The sequence below is a fragment of the Eumetopias jubatus genome, unplaced genomic scaffold, assembly GCF_037043125.1.
Source record: "Eumetopias jubatus isolate StellerSeaLion01/CBP00866 unplaced genomic scaffold, mEumJub1_p1.0 scaffold_14, whole genome shotgun sequence".
Taxonomy (NCBI): domain Eukaryota; kingdom Metazoa; phylum Chordata; class Mammalia; order Carnivora; family Otariidae; genus Eumetopias; species Eumetopias jubatus.
Genome location: NW_028274820.1, coordinates 86,323,243 through 86,340,635, shown reverse-complemented (window position 1 = coordinate 86,340,635; position 17,393 = coordinate 86,323,243). Strand labels below are relative to the sequence as shown.

Here is a 17,393-nt window from a genome sequence, read left to right as displayed (position 1 = left end):
TCAGTTTCTTCGATTGTTTTAGAGAAGAACCCTCTCATCTTTGACCTGGAGGTTGGGAAGACCGACTCATCCAGAGCGAGTGAGTTCCCTTGTTTCAACCCTGCCTCTTTCCCGCTCTGGGAAGTACTCGAAGGTCCCAAGTTCTGAGGGGCACACGGGCCTTCCTCCACTTAGGGCTCCGTGTAGATTCTTTGGAGTCTGCCACTGCTTCCACTCCCATCCTTCAGCACTCATGCATCCACTCTACATCTTCTAGAAATCTGTTGAAGTCACTTGTGCTCCTCTTTTTATTTTTTTACTATAATTTTAATAGGGTATTGAGAGGGAGTGATGAAAATAGCAGCCTATTTTCTTGAACCAGAAGCCTGGATGGCTCTTTAAACATAAAAATTCCCTCATGGGGATAAAAGGTACAGCATAGGGAATATAGTCCTGAACCCCTTAGGCAATTTTGTTGCAGCCCAAGAGTGGCTGGCAAATGGAATGCATTGAATACATGTTGGAAGAATGAATAAGTGAAATGATGTCCTAGTACTATACTCTTATTTCTGCTTACATAAGGGCTTGAAATTTCAAGTTTTTTGGATTTTTTTTTTTTAAAAAGCAGTATGCATATACCATATATTTTGTAATACTACTAGCAGAGTCTCGTTAGCACTCAATAATCAACCACATTAATATTTGCAACAAAGCATATGAATAGTCACGCTGTAGCCTCATGGGAATTCAGTTCACATCTTGCCAGTGTATTCGGTTTGCTTGCTAAATGGATTACCAAAAAACTTTGTGTTTTTATAAAAGGTTTCTTAATTCACGAATTTGTATAAGGAATTGTTGACTTGTATTTCATCTGAAACTTTTTCATCGTTCCATGTTATGGTTAAACAAGTAGTGGTTGAAGTTGCCATGAACACATACACAAAACACAAAACACACAACACACAGACAATTCAAATGGGGTATTTCCTTGGACAATCTTTTCACATCTCAGAATTAGTTTGATATTAGCCATCCAAAGTGGCATTTGAGGTTTCTAGTCCTAAAGTAATATGTAATATTCATAAGCCAGTAGATCTAGTATGTATAATAGATCTGTTTCCACGTAGCTCGGGAATTGGGTAAGCCTTCTGAGTTAATCAATTATGTTAGTTTGAAAAACTTCTTATTAATTACAAAATATAAATATGACAAAAAATGTGTGATAATTACTGTAGAAATGTAAATCGGAAATTATCCTTTTAGTTAAGTATAATAATCATAAAAATTTGAGAAAAACTTAGCATGGGGCACCTGGTGGTGTAGTCTGTTGAGCATCCGACTCTTGGTTTCAGCTCAGGTCGTGATCTCAGGGTCATGAGATCAAGCCCCCCATGGGACTCCATGCTCAGCACGGAGTCTGCTTGGGATTCTCTCTCTCCTCTCTCCTACTGCCCCTCCGCTTGTGCTGTCTCTCTGTCAAATGAATAAATAAATCTTAGAAAGAAAGAAAAAGATAAACAACATATAACTGAAATTTTTATATTTTCTTCAGCAATAAGCAGGCATACGTGCTTTAATACTATGACTTAGTTGACTTACACTCTGCTAGCTTGCTTATTACTTAACTCTCTGGACTTCAGCAGCTGCTACTTCATTCTCTTTCACTATACTATATATATCCACACTATACAAGTAGAAGACAGTAAATATTCTTAGCATTTCATGAAAATAATTATTTGAGGGGCACCTGGGTGGCTCAGTCATTAAGTGTCTGCCTTCAGCTCAGGTCATGATCCCAGCATCCTGGCATCGAGTCCCGCATTGGGCTCCCTGCTCAGCGGGGAGCCTGCTTCTCCCTCTCCCACTCCCCCCTGCTTGTGTTCCCTCTCTCGCTGTGTCTCTCTTTGTCAAATAAATAAAATCTTTAGAAAAGAAAAAAAGAATTATTTGAGAAATGCTTTAGAATTATGTATGTAAAATCTTTGCCTTGTTTCTTCCTAGTGGATCAATGAGACAATATTAGTGCCATTGGTACAAGAGATCGAGTCTGTCAGCACACAGATGAGACGAATGGGCTGTCCTGAGCTCCAGATAGGAGGTATGTGAAAATAGAGCCCAACATTTGATTTACCATCAGTGAATCTTCCAAGCAGAAACTTTCTTTTTGTACTGGGCTATTTAACAACAACTTTGTTATCTTGAGGTGAAGACAAAACTAAATGTCTCTAATATATATATTTTCTAATACAAGTTTTATTGAAATAGAATTTACTTACCGTACAGTTCACCCATTTAAAGTCTACAGTTCAGAGGTTTGGGTTGTGCAACCACAGTCAATTTTAGAGTATCTCATCGCCCAGAAAAGAAACCCCACATACCCCGTTTCCCCCATCACCCATTCCCCAGCCCAAGGCAACTACCAATTTAGACAGACCTATTCTGGGTATTTCACATAAATGGAATCATACAATCTGTTGTCATTTGTGACTGACTTCTTTCACTTCACATGTTTTCAAGGTTCATCTGTGTTACAACATTTATCAATACTTGGTTTCTTTTTATTGCCAGATAATATCCTATTATATTGATCTATTGCATTTTGTTTACCCATTTATCAGTTGATTGACATTTGGGTTGTTTTCACTTTTTGGCTATTATGAATAATGCTGCTATGAACAGTTGTATACAAGTGTTTGTGTGGACATATGTTTTAATTTTCTCTAGGAGTACAGGGCTGAGCCATATGGTAACTCCATGTTTAACTCTTTGAGGAACAGCAGACTCTTCTAAAGCAGCTGTACCATTTTACATTCCCACAAACAATGTATGAGGGTTCCAGTTTCTCACATCTTCACCAATACTTATCTGTCCTTTTTATTATAGTTGTCCTAATGGGTGTGAAATAGTTTCTCTTTGTGGTTTTGATTTGCATTTTCCTGATGGCTACTGATGTTGAGCATCTTTTCATGTGCTTATTGGCCGTTCATATATCTTCTTAGGAGAAATATCTTTTCAGATCCTTTACCATTTTTAAATTGGATCATTTGTCTTTTTTATCATTGAGGTGTTCTTTATATATTCTAGATACAAGTTCCTTATCAAATATTAATTCCAAGTTGTACAAAGCATAAAGAATGTGTAATAATGCTAATTTAAAATCACCTATTTTCAACTCTCTTACCTGCAAAAAAATAAAACTGTTAAGGTTCCATACAATTTGCTTAAAATACCATAACTTATTTAGTGTTAAGTAATTAGATTTCCAAAATAAGTAAGGAATATCAGTGTGATGTGCTTTTTTAAAAAGAATGACATTGCTTTGTGACTACAAATGCAGTATATACTGTGTTCATTGTAGAGAGGCTGGAAAGTAGAGACAGAAGTACACAAAGGAAAATATTACCCAAAATTCTGCTTCCAGAGATAAATCACTATCAATTTTAAGTCACAACCAGTTATTATTTTTGGTTATGATACTAACTGTGTATATGTAAATATGTGTGTATATATATAGTGTATATACTAATATATATATAATACTGGTATATACAGTATATATTTTAATACGTACATAATATATATGTCAGTATATATATCTCTCTCTCTCAATTGTATGTTATACCATAATTTAAGAACATTAAAATTTAAAAGTATGTATTTAGGAGTTGAGGAAATACGGTACATATGTGTACATCTAATTAAATTGGGGTCATACTGTTTTGTTGCCTACTTATACCCCCCAGTTTTTCTCTTTTAAATATTCTCCAGTACTGTTTTTGTGGCTAGATTGTGTTTCTTTTTTGTATGTGTAATACATTGTATTTAACTGATCCTTATTATCTAAAATGTAGGGGTTTTGCCCTTTACTGTTATTAGTAATGCTGTGAGTAAATATCCTTTTATCTAAATCTTTGTGTACATTTGTAATTATTTCTTAGGGATAATTTCTTAGAAGTGGAGTTAGTTCAGTAGAAATAAATACATTAAGACTTTTGACGTACATAACCCTTTGAAAAGCTTATACCAGTTTATCCTCTAGCAACCATGTCACATAGAAGAATGCCTTTTTCCCAACATTGAGTATTACTGGTAAGGTTAGACATTCTGAAAATTTCTGTTGGTTTATTAATTTCTTTGTACAGTTGTCTTTCATGATAAGAGAAATTACTGTCATAAAAAGTTTCTGCTTATCAGTAGCATAACAGGCAACTTTTTCTCAACCTGATTTTGAAAGGTCTCATGTATCTTTTTATGCATACCCCACAAAAGTATTTTGTGTATTAGCTGTTTATAGATTTGTCAGCCTGGATTTGGCTGCTGCTTTTGGAGTGTGTGTTCATGTGGTATCTGTGTTTATAAATCTGGCCACTGTGCCAGAAATGATAAAAAGAAATTATAAGTAAAGTAGATAATGCAAATTGTTAAACTATTATTGCTTTCATTTATTCCTTCAACATCTGTTGAGGAAAGAGCATTTTAAGTTCTTTTAGAACCCACACGAAGAATAATCTGTCCTGTGTGTTTTATTTTTAACAGAGGCTAGTATTACTAGCTTGAAACAAGCTGCTCTGGTCAAAGCTCCTCTCATTCCAACTCTGAATACAATTGTGCAGTATCTAGACCTTACACCAAATCAGGAATACTTGTTTGAAAGGATCAAAGGTAACTAGTCATTTGAAGAGGAAAAAATTTCACTACCTTGAGATTTTATAAATAAAAGTAACAAGGAGGGGTGCCTGGGTGGCTCAGTGGTGACGCTTGGTTTCGGTTCAGGTCAAGATCTCGTGGTCAATGAGATCAAGTTCCTCATTGGGCTCTGCACTGAGTTTGGAGCCTGCTTAGATTCTCTCTCTCCCTCTTCCATTGCCCCTTCCCTCCAACTCACACACACACTCTCTCTCTCTCTCTCTCAAAAAAAAAGTAACAAGGGAAAAAAATTTAAGTATTACTATCTTATATTTTATAAATATATATTTAATTATGGCTTAGTTAAGTTTTGAACAACTTTTGGTTTTTATATTTCATATGCTTAAGAATTGTCAAGATGGACACCTGGGTGGCTCAGTTGGTTAAGCATCTGCCTTTGGCTCAGGTCATAATCCTCAGTATGCTGGGATCGAGTCCCAATGTGAGGCTCCCTGCTCTGTGGGGAGGCTGCTTCTCCCTCTGCCCCTGCCTTCCGTGTCTGTGCTGTCTCTCTCTCTCAAATAAATAAAGGAATTGTCAAAATGATGTAGTTAGCCTTGAAAATATTAATTTTATTCTGTATAGGGAAACTTAAATATGAGCTGCATGGGCTCAAGTAAATATTTCACTCATTTTCTACTCTTCATAACTACGAAGAATGGATACCACTGTGACATTCTTCATAGTTTCAACATGCTGATCCTTCTTTCTCTCAATTCTTGTAATTCATATTTAATATGTTGCTTCTTTGTATTTCTGTTATGTCCAGATTATTGGAGGGAAATGTGATCTTCTGAGGAGACTGGCATGAGAATCAGGAGATTTAACCTCCCTGATATTCCACACTCTCTCTTTATGCTTCCCTGCTTTTATTTGGATAAACTGTAAAATGTTCTCATCACTAAAACAAGTTTTAGAAATAGTATTTCACTCTTCAGATTTCTCATAAATTTTAATTTGAAAGCGTTATAGTGCCCCCTCTCTCCCCTAGGTTTGGATTGGGGTTCAGGAATAATCATTTATTGTGACTTTGAAGAAACTTTTTATTATAAGGAGAATTTATATATTCATAAAACTAGACACAACAGAATGCTGAAGCCTCTTGTACATAGCCCCTGGTCCCCGCAGCCTTCAGTCCCTGGGCATCCCAAACCCTATCCATATCCCCATCTATCTCCTCCCTTTCTGTGTTATAGATAGCTCTGTATGTGTCTCAAAGATAAGGCCTTTTAAAACCATAACTTCAGTACAATTATCACACCTAATATTTTTTAACAGTTTCTTTATATCATGAGATACATACCTTATGTATGAATTTCCAACCACCTCATAAAATGTGTAATTACCCCTTTGGTATTATTTGAATTGGGATTCAACTATAATCACATGGTATGACTGGTTGATAAAGCTTTTAAGTTCCTGGGCACCTGGGTGGCTCAATTGGTTAAGCGTCTGCCTTCTGCTCAGGTCATGATCCCACAGTCCTGGGATCGAGTCCCACATCGGGCTCCCTGCTCAGCGGGGAGCCTGCTTGTCCCTCTCCCTCTGCCTGCCACTCCCCCTGCTTGTACTCTCTCTCTCTCTCTCAAATAAATAAAGAAAAATAAAGATTTTATTCATTTATTTGAGAGAGAGAGAGAGCACATGAGATGGGGGAGGGTCAGAGGGAGAAGCAGACTCCCTGCTGAGCAGGGAGCCCGATGCGGAACTCGATCCCAGGACTCCAGGATCATGACCTGAGGCGAAGGCAGTCGTCCAACCAACTGAGCCACCCAGGCGCCCATAAATAAAATCTTATAAGTTCCTTTTAAGCTATAGGTTTCCTGTCCATCCTTTTTTTTTCTTCTGCAACTTATTTGTTGAAAAAAATTTCAACATTGTTGAAACAAAATGATTGTTTGTCCTATAGAGTTGCCCATGGTATGGATTTTACTGAATACATCCCCATGGGGTGTAATTTTACATGATTCTCTGTCCTCCGTATTTCCTGTAAATTCAGGTTGCAATTTTTGGCACGATTGCCTGATAGCAGGATATTTCTGTATCCAAAAAATATGTGTACACGTGTATGCAAAATACATATAAAGTATTATTATATCAAATATACAAAAAAGCTTAAAAAGTACAGCGAACACTATATAGGCCTTCTAGATTAATGGAAACCCAACATTTTGCTGTCATTGATTCTCTCTACATATATGCACATGCACTTTTATTTTTTTGCTCTACCATTTGAAATTCATTACGGACATCATTACTTTTCAGCATGTGATTTCCTAAAAATAACATTCTCCTATATAACCCCAGTACAACTTAACAGACCTTTAAAATTAGCGATATTTCTATAATATCATCTAATACACAGTTCATATTCAAATTTTCCAATTGTCCAAAGAATGTTACATACCTTTTTTTCTAACCAGAATAGAGTGTAGGTTCACACATTACCGTATGTTGTTTGCTCTTTCTTTGGTCACTTTCTCTGGAACAGTTCTGCTCTACCTTTTTTCCCCACATGACACTGACTTTTTTAAGAATCCCCAATGGTAATATGTAAATTAATCTTTTATATCTTGTATTTCTTTATGTTTGGGTGTTTTCATCAGGTTTTTAAGATGATATGCTTCCCTTATTGTAGCCCTTTGGCTTTTTTTCTTTTTCTTTTCTTTTTGGCTTTTTAAATTTCATCTTTGTTTCCCCAGAACTTTCTCAGGGAGGCTGTATGAGTTCATTTCGATGGAATAGAGGTGGAGACTTCAAAGGACGCAAGTGGGATACAGACCTGCCCACTGATTCTGCTGTAAGTGCCTACTTTTTTTTTTTTTGGTTTAACATTTTTCCATGTTATTATATTTATGTACTTTTATTTTTCCATTATAAAAATAAGTATTAAAAAGAATTTAGAAGCTAAGGTAGAAATAAAAATTTAAAATTTTACCAGCATCTATCTTAACCACTGTTAATATTTTGGTGTATTTTCTTTTTTTCCCTTTACTTAGATTGCACTATTTTTTAATGTTTTTATCATAGTTGTAATCATCCCACGTGTAAAATTTTGTATTCTTTTTTCACTTTTGCAGTGTTTAAGTATTTTTTCATTACTACACACTCAACTGTTTTCTTATATTGGAGCTAAAAGTTTGAGAATTATTTAGTTTCTGTTTTAAATAAGATTGCAAGTAATATCGTGATCCATATTTTTTTCTTATTTGGGATTATGGCTTTAAGAATGATTCCTAGAGGAGCCTCGGTGGCTCAGTTGGTTAAGTCTCTGACTCCTGATTTTGGCTCAGGTGATGATCTCCTCAGGGTTGTGAGATCAGCTGTAAGATTCTGGGAGTGGGGCCTGCTTAAAATTCTCTCTCCCTTTCCCTCTGTTCCCCACCCACACACACTAATGCTCTCTTAAAAAAAAAAAATTCCTAGAATTAAGATTGATGAAAGCGAAGAGTATAATGTTTTTGAGCATTTAAGAGTTTTTCAAGATCATGTTCTTTATTTTAATAATGACCGTTATATGTAAAAATGAAGTTTCAAATGCTGATACTCAAATTGAGAATGTATGTGTATTTTTATCTTGTTTTTTTGTTGTTAACTATATGGGTATGAATGATCCACTTAACAGAAAACTGGGAATGTCTTGCTTTTCTCTTTTCGTTTTATAGATTTCATCTTATAAATATAACCACTTGAAAGCTTTTTTGCTAGTTCTCTCTTTAGGGAAGGATTTAAAAATTGGAGTCATTATAAACAAAGGCTTAAAGCCATGATAGATTTTCATGCTGATTTTGAAAAATTGTTTCCTCATCTTCAGATCATCATGCATGTATTTTGCACCTACCTCGATTCCAGATTACCTCCACATCCTAAGTACCCTGACGGAAAAACATTTACTTCTCAGCACTTTGTTCAGACACCAAATAAACCAGGTATAAACTTCCTAAAAGAATGCGTTGAGATTTTCACATGAGACACATAGAGAGGTTGGCTTGTTTTGTTAATGTAGCATATTTTCTTTACAGATGTGACAAATGAGAATGTTTTTTGCATTTATCAGAGTGCTATCAACCCTCCCCATTATGAGCTAATCTACCAGCGTCATGTCTACAATCTTCCAAAGGTACTTCTAAATGTAGAAATTGCTATTACAGAGTGTCACGGATGACTTGCTTTGATAATATTTTTTAGAGTCTCTTGTTTAGGGAATAGGTAAACTTTTTAAATTAGGGAAAATACATTTCTTGAATATCCCCTTTTTTTAACTATAAAAGTAATATATGCTTAATTAGGGAAAGTATAAAGAAAAAGAAGAAAGATCATTCATTATTCCATTACTTAAAGGCAGCTATTGTTAACATTTTTGGTGTATTGCCTTTGGTAAATTTCGTTTTGGTCTTTCTCTGTGCTATTTTATGGGTTGAAATCATATTTATGTAATATTATTTCCTTTTAAAAAATTAACTTCTTAATTTAATTACCTTAAAAAACCATAATTTTCCATCCGTTAAGAAGCTTCCATAGAGGGTGCCTGGGTGGCTCAGTCCATTAGGCATCTGCCTTTGGCTCAGGTCCCGGGGTCCTGGGATTGAGTCCCACATTGGGTTCCTTGCTCTGTGGGGAGCCTGCTTCTCCCTCTCCTCCCCACTTGTGCTCTGTCTCACTGTCTCTGTCTCTCTCTCAAATAAATAAAATCTAAAAAAAAAAAAAATTTTTTAAGAAGCTTCCATAGAAACACTTTTTTTTTTTTTTAAGATTTTATTTATTTGACGCAGAGAGAGAGATAGCGAGAGACGGAACGCAAGCAGGGGGAGTGGGAGAGGGAGAAGCAGGCTTCCCGCGGAGCAGGGAGCCCGATGTGGGGCTCGATCCCAGGACCCTGGGATCATGACCTGAGCCGAAGGCAGACGCTTAACGACTGAGCCACCCAGGCGCCCTATAGAAACACTTTTTAATGGCTGTAAAAAAGTTTATCATAAGATTATAACATAGTTTATTCAATCATTCCCCTATCGTTGGACACTTTGGATGTTCTAATTCATTATCGTAAACACTGCTAAGTATTCATCTTTATGGATATAGCTATCTGCATTTTGGATAATTTTGTTAGCTTAAAGTCCAAAAGTGGAATTCTAGGTTACAGAATATTTTCAAGGCTTTTAAAATACATTATAAAACTACTTTCTACAAAAGATTATTGTACCAGTTTACATTTCTATTCAGGTATTTTACTCTTGACTGCAAACATCACTTCTGCTGATGATCTTTACACTTGCTATTGTTACCAGCTTCTTTACTAAGAAATTTTACATTGACTATAATCATAAATTGTGTTCTCCATCAAATTCCTATTATTCCTATTACTAATTAATATTAATTTCCTTTTTTCAAGTTTAACATTTCAACTTTGTAAGTGTTAATATTTTGGACCATTGAAGTTTCTGTCCAAATCCATGCAAATGAAAGTCTGAATTACACGGAATTCTGAGTTAGTAGAATGTAAACTGGTAGGATCTGCGTTTATCTTTTTGTTTGGTTCACATAATTTTTTGTTTGGCTTGGTTTAAATCTTGCTGTCTTTTTGTTCCAGGGCCGAAATAATATGTTTCATACATTGTTAATGTTCCTCTACATCATAAAGACTAAAGAGTCAGGAATGCTTGGGTAAGTATTGATGCTTTAAAAACACAAGTACTTTATTTACTGTTTCTCTTCCTTTGTTAAGATTCTGCAGAAGACAGCATCATATACTGAAAGGATTGTGGACTGAACAAGAGATTGGGCTTCTGGTGTAAGCCCAGCCCTGTCACTAACCAGTTCTGCTCCTTTGGGCAAGTCCCTTCATTCCTCACCAACCTCCATTTCATTGGACCACATCATTGGCTTTACAGTTGTGTCCCTCAGAGGAGCAACTCTGAGATCTATTATCAGGCTCTTGCCACTTTAAAATTTAAAAACAAAACAAAAGCCATCCCGTATCAGACACAAAGCCTTCTGCAAAATGTTTTATATTTCCAGAAAGACTGAGTCAGCACCCATTCCATATTATTGTTAACTGGGATGGGAAAATGGTCAGTTGAAATTGTTTACTTTGTTATTCTAAATATGTAGTAATGACGCTCACATGCTATTAACAATAAATTCAGAATTGTATGGTCCTTTTGGTGATTCAAAATTTTAGTGTTATCAAATAATGTTTTGAAGGAACGGGACTGCAGGTAAAGCTGGGGAAATCTGATAATACAAGGTCTGAGAGTCTTAAAAACCTGAGGTTAAGAAAATGTGAAGGGAGGGGCGCCTGGGTGGCTCAGTCGTTAAGCGTCTGCCTTCGGCTCCGGTCATGATCCCAGTGTCCTGGGATTGAGCCCTGCATTGGGCCCCCTGCTTGGCAGGAAGCCTGCTTCTCCCTCTCCCACTCCCCCTGCTTGTGTTCCCTCTCTCGTTGTATCTCTCTCTGTCAAATAAATAAATAAAATCTTTAAAAAAAAAAGAAAGAAAGAAAGAAAGAAAGAAAATGTGAAGGGAAAGACGTGGAGTGGAAAACATCTAGGGTCCACTCCAGTTTTGATATGCATGCCTCTTTTCACTTTTGTTTAGGCGTCCTGTTTTATACATGTTCTAGAACTGCATTGTCTAATAGAGCAGCCACCAGCCACATGTGGCATTGAGCATTTGAAACATGACTGATCTGAATTGAGATGTGTTGTAAGCGTAAAATATATAGACTAGAATTTGAAGACCAAGAAAAAAGTAAAAGATCTCTTTAATAACTTTGTACATTGACTACATGTTGAATTAATACATTGGATATATTGGGTTAAATGAAATATATTACTAAAATTAATTTCACCTGTTTCTTTTTACTTTTTATAAAATTTTTAAGGTGTCTGTTAGAAAATTTAAAATTATGGGGGCGCCAGGCTGGCTCAGTCATTAGCATGCGACTCTCTCTCTCTTTTTTTTATAGATTTCATTTATTTACTTGTCAGAGAGCACAAGCAGGGGGAAGCGGCAGGCAGAGGGAGAAGCAGGCTCCCCGCTGAGCAGGGAGCCCGATTCAGGACTCAGTCCCAGGACCCTGGGATCATGACCTGAGCCGAAGGCAGGCACTTAACCAACTGAGCCACCCAGGCATCCCAAGTATCTGACTCTTGATCTCAGGGTCGTTAGTTCACGCCCCACGTTGGGCGTAGAGCTTACTTAACATAAAATAAAAGTACTTATTAGGGAGGGCGCCTGGGTGGCTCAGTCGGTTAAGCATCCGACTCTTGATTTCTGCTCAGTTCATGATCTCATGGATGTGGTATCAAGCCCCATGTTGCATCAGGCTCCATGCTCCGCAGGGAGTCTGCTTGAAGATTCCCTCTGCCCCTCCCCCTGCTCGCTCTCTTTCTCCCTCTCTCAAATAAATCAATAAATCTTAAAAAAAAAAAAGTACTAAGTGGGATTAATAACTTACTCAGAAGCCAAAAACTGATAAAATTTTTGAAGTGCTTATCTTCTCTTAATAAGCAACTTACATGTGGGAAAGAAACATTTTAGACTAAAACTAATACATGTTTTATTTATTTGAGATTTTTTCCTTAACCAAGGGAAAAGAAGCTTTGAAATTAACTTTTTAAAGATGATTGATTAATCTTTTTAATACATTCTAAAACAATCAAATGGTTAAAAACTATCCTCTAACTTAAAGGAAATAAGCAAGTAGCTCAAGTATAGTCCATTTGGAATCACACCCATAAAGCAGCAGATTGATCCAAATACATTACCAATTCGATGCCAGATATTTGTGTAGTTACTGGAATGAGATGAATGTTTTACTTCCAAAAGGGAAAAAAAACTAGACAGAATTGACTGCACAGTAATTTAAGGGTTCTGTTCAGCAAATAAACCATAAATAAAGCTTAAAGCTAAATGACAAACTGAGACAAAATATTATGGTTGGAACACATATAGCAAATCCAAGCTAATATCCATCATATATAAAGAGCATATATAAATTCATTAGAGGGGTGCCTGGGTGGCTCAGATGGTTGAGTGTCTGCCTTCGGCTCAGGTCGTGATCTCTGGGTCCTGGGATTGAGCCCCACATCAGGCTCCCTGCTCAATGGGGAGCCTGCTTCCCCCATTCCTCTGCTGCTCCCCCTGCTTGTGCTCTCTCTCCCTATCTCTCTGTCTCAAATGAATACATAAAATATTTTTTAAAATAATAAATTAAAAAATAAATTCATTAGACAAGAAAAACAAAATGGTCATAGACTGAAAGACTTACACAGAAAAATGTTGTGTAAATGGCTAATAAACATGAAAAGATGCTTAGCCTTATATACGAACAAGCCAAAATTAAAACATTTGTCAAATTGAGATTTATCATTTATAGGGTTTTTTTTTTAAGATTTTATCTTTTTAAGCAATCTCTGCACCCAACATGGGGCTCAAACTCAAAACCCCAAGGTCCAAGAGTCACACGCTCCACCAGCTGAGCCAGCCAGGTGCCCCTATCATTTGTAGTTTTGGTGAAGAAGTTCCTTGAAGAAATGGGAAAAACCAGTTAATATAGAAATTACCTTTTTTGAAGGGCATTTTTGTAATATATATATTTTTTAAATTTTTTTACCAAAATTAACAACTACTCATAATTTTAAAAGTTCTGTAGTGCTGTAAGTTCATGACAGAAATGAGCAGTTCCCTGTGTTCCCAGGCTTGCTAAAGGCAACCACTTGAAACTGATTTAGTCTTTTCTTCTAATACTACTCTCATGGTTCCACATAATAGAGGCATTTAGATCTCTCTTGATTCTTCAGTTTGAGACATTGGAGGTTGATTTCTTACTTTGTTAGATGAGTAATTTAGCTTATTTATAGCCCTCTCTTCCCTTTGTACTTTGAATATGGTGTAGTACTCTGTGGTGTAGAAGTAGATTTTTCTTTTTGTTATATATACAGTAGCGTTTAGTTTAGGCTATATCAATAATCCCCATATACAAATTCACTAAAGCATCAGTAATAATTGGTAAATCCTTAATTCAAGTTGAATAGGTAAATAGGTAACATTCTCTAAGAGGCCTGGCATCCCTATATCCTCTATTTTAAAATTTTAATTGATACTTTTACTTGCTAAAATTATTTGGTTAACTCTATCTGGTGTAATAGTTATTGAGATCTACCGAAAAATTAATTTTCCACACCCCATAAATCCATTTTCTAAATTTGGGTTTTAAGCACAGTTAAGAAAGCAGTTACTATTACTAGGGTTCACCTGATAAATCATATGTAACATAACTCATTACAGAATAGCATTAAATGTCATTGATGAAATAATGTATTCCTTGTCAAGACTCTTGTTTTCATTATTTGAAAAAAGACCTTAAGTGCTTGGCAGTCAATTCCACTAAAACCTTTTTTTTTTCTTTTTATAGGAGAGTTAATCTTGGTCTGTCCGGTGTGAATATTTTGTGGATTTTTGGCGAGTAGTGGGTCATTTAATTCCAAACATTTGGACTTTCTTTGATTGAACCGGAAGTTGAATCTAAGCATCTCTGAGTCACTGCCTCTTTTGAAATAAGATACATATGTGTGTTACAGACTCTTTAGATTTAATGAAAAATTAGCTATTATGAAACTTACTTGTAAAAGTATATCGTGGGCGCCTGAGTGGCTCAGTTGGTTAAGCGACTGCCTTTGGCTCAGGTCATGATCCTGGAGTCCCGGGATCGAGTCCCGCGTCGGGCTCCCTGCTCGGCAGGGAGTCTGCTTCTCCCTCTGACCCTCTTCCCTCTCGTGCTCTCTCTCATTCTCTCTCTCTCAAATAAATAAATAAAATCTTTAAAAAAAAAAAAAAAAAGTATGTCCTAACAAGAAGGCAGCTGGAGCTGGCAAGGTCACCAAGTCTGCCCAGAAAGCTCAGAAGGCTAAATGAGTATTATCCCCAATACCTGCCACCCCAGTCTTAATCAGTGGTGGAAGAACGGTCTCAGAACTGTTTGTGTCAATTGGCCATTTAAGGTTAATAGTAAAAGACTGGTTAATGATAACAATGCATCATAAAACCTTCAGAAGGAAAGGAGAATGTTTTGTGGACCATGTTTTTGTGTGTGTGTGTGTGGCAGTTTTAAGTTAATTAGTTTTTAACATCAGTACTTTTTAATGGAAACAACTTGACCAAAAATCTGTCACAGAATTTTGAGACCCATTAAAACAAAATAATGAGAAAAAAAAAAGTATGTCCTAAATCTTCTACACCAAGAGACATTACTTTTACTTTTTTATTACCTTTCAGATTTTTCAGTTGCCTATAAAACTGCAACCCTGCAGATATTTGTTGACCCGAAACAGTGCAGTTTCCCCTTCATTAAGAAATTTGAGTCCTCTTTCATTGTAACCTACAAATGAGAATCATCCACCCAGTTTTTCCCTGCAAAAATTGTTTTTTCAGTTGCATTATTTGGTGTAAATACTTGAAAAGAAACAAGGAAATTGCTAATTCATCTCTATGCTTACCCACTGTTCTACAAGTCAGCCCATCGCCCATATTTAAAGAAATGAGATAAACTTCTCAGAAATATATTAGTCTACGTGTATTTTTAAGTATTATTGAAAGAGGTTTAAGAGTATTGGCATTTTAAAAAGTCAGCTCTTGGATCAAATGTTAACTGATAGAGTTAAACTATTTGGGTCTTAGGTTAAAAGGCTGAAGCCATCAAGAAACAGCTGCTTTGGTTTTAATAACTCAGTTTGACTATTCCATAATATTGTACGATCTTAAGAGTTCTCTAAGATCGTACAATATCTGTTGAAAATTTTTAGATATGTTCCGAATATCTGGGGAGTAAGAAGTGACTAAGTTTGTAAGTTTTGTTGGACTCTATTTTCTTATATATCTGTCTATAGTATCTCTAAAGCTAGCTAGCAGTTGCATTTGTTTTCTGGTTTGACATATTATTAGAGACTGTTCTGTCACATTATGTAAATCCAAAAACAACGAAAACCAGTATCTTCTGAGTAACTGCCTGTAGGGCCTGTATATGCAGCCCATTTTTAATAATTTGTAAACTCTGTTTTTCAAAAAGTTGTTCCTTTTTTATAAAGGTCTTATATCCAAAGGAAAGGAAGTTTCTTTTAACTGTTTTTGATGTATGTTAAATATGTTTGCTATATTTTAGAAGAAAATATCAGTTAAACATACTAAATGTAAGAACATTTCAAAATCTAGGTACTATTTCAAAAGTTATTGAAGGTGTCATGGAAGAACACTTGTTATGCTGTTAAACTGTTCAGTTGCGTATTCTTTATTAAAGGAAATGAGAAAAATTTTAATAACACATAAGACAAAATTTTTTTCTTTATAGGACTTAAGACAGCTTTTAGTCCAAAAATTCAAAGCTGTAATATTTTATTTTATAAGGGACTGTCAAGAAAATACCATATATGGGAAATATACATGTGAAAAGACTAGAGATCCACACTAAAAAAGAAAAGCTGTTTTGTTTGCCTACTGTGAGTCTAGTGTGGGTTATTATAGTCTAGGTGGCTTTCCTATATTGACCAGTGTTCACATGTGTTTGAGCAAGCTTATATTTTAATGTAGCCTTTATTAAAAATACTTGATGATTAGTTGGAATTCACACTTCAGGAAGACAGTGCACTGCAAATATGGTAAATTTTTTTTTGGTCTCTGTTAAAATGAATAAATATCTACTTTTCTCTAATTAAATGTTTATAGGATATTTTTCACAAGGTTTTTTTTTTCATCGCTTGACTCATCCTTGTGGGATCAAATCCGCCAGTCTTTTAGATTATGTTCACTGTATCATTTATCCTTTTTTTTTTTCCCCTACGAATATCGGCCTTTTCTTCAGCCAAATCTGTTGTAGGAGCATACCTAGGTGTTTATAATTTAGTTCCCACTGAGACAACAATGCTGGGTTGCTCGGCTGATATATGGAACACTTTACACTGATATTTCAAGGGTGAAGACAAGTGGCATATGGGGGGCACTTCTAAACTCAGCTTTGGAATAGAAATCCTTTAAATGTGGACATTCCTCAAAGGTCAGTCTTGGTCCTCTGTTTCACCATCTCTGCTTTTCCTCAGAGATCTCATTCATTCCATTTGATTCCCAAATTCAGCAGCAGCCATAACGTCTCTCCTCAGCTCCGGTGGTGTGTCTCCTTTGACCTCTCAGACATTTCCACTTGGATGTCCTGCAGACTCTCTGTGGCTGGAACTGAATTCACATCTGCTGCATCCAGCTCGCTCTTGTAACCTGCCTTTTTCTGTTCATTGTACTACCGGTTGCCCACGCTCAAACCTCTGGTGTCATCTTTGATTCCTGGAGCTCCCCGGGTCCCCAATCCAATCAGGCAGCACACCTCATCCATTCTTTCTTAACAATGTCTCTTGCAGCTGTCCCCCTTCCGTGTCTGCTGCCACTGTGCTCATTTACACCCTTATCAACTCACACAGGACTACTACAACAGCCTAATTAATCTCACAGCTTCCTAATTGTTGCTGTGCTTCCAGACTTTCCAGTTCATCCCGCACATTCTCTTCAAATTCATCTTCCTAAAACACCTGTTTGATCATTTCAGTCCCCTGATCAATTCCTTCGCCTGACATGTAAAGCCCTCCACAGTCTGGCCCCAGGCTGGCCTTACCCACGCAGACCGTTGGCACCAGCTGGAGCGACTGCTCCTGCCGGGCTCTCCTCCCCTCCACAGCCTGCCCCTGCCT

General features: G+C 36.4%; 1 protein-coding gene across 2 annotated transcripts in view; it reads left to right on the top strand.

The window, feature by feature from the left end:
* Nucleotides 1-16,235, top strand: part of TMEM209 (transmembrane protein 209) — a 32,051-nt gene extending 15,816 nt beyond the window's left edge. For both annotated transcript variants that reach the window (XM_088018344.1, XM_028106434.2), the window contains 7 exons: nucleotides 1,981-2,077; nucleotides 4,516-4,641; nucleotides 7,368-7,465; nucleotides 8,480-8,594; nucleotides 8,688-8,785; nucleotides 10,253-10,326; nucleotides 14,081-16,235. In XM_088018344.1, coding sequence (XP_087874470.1) covers nucleotides 1,981-2,077; nucleotides 4,516-4,641; nucleotides 7,368-7,465; nucleotides 8,480-8,594; nucleotides 8,688-8,785; nucleotides 10,253-10,326; nucleotides 14,081-14,135 — 663 coding nt within the window. In that variant the 3' untranslated portion in view covers nucleotides 14,136-16,235. The remainder of the gene's footprint in view (nucleotides 1-1,980; nucleotides 2,078-4,515; nucleotides 4,642-7,367; nucleotides 7,466-8,479; nucleotides 8,595-8,687; nucleotides 8,786-10,252; nucleotides 10,327-14,080) is intronic.
* Nucleotides 16,236-17,393: the final 1,158 nt, after the last annotated feature.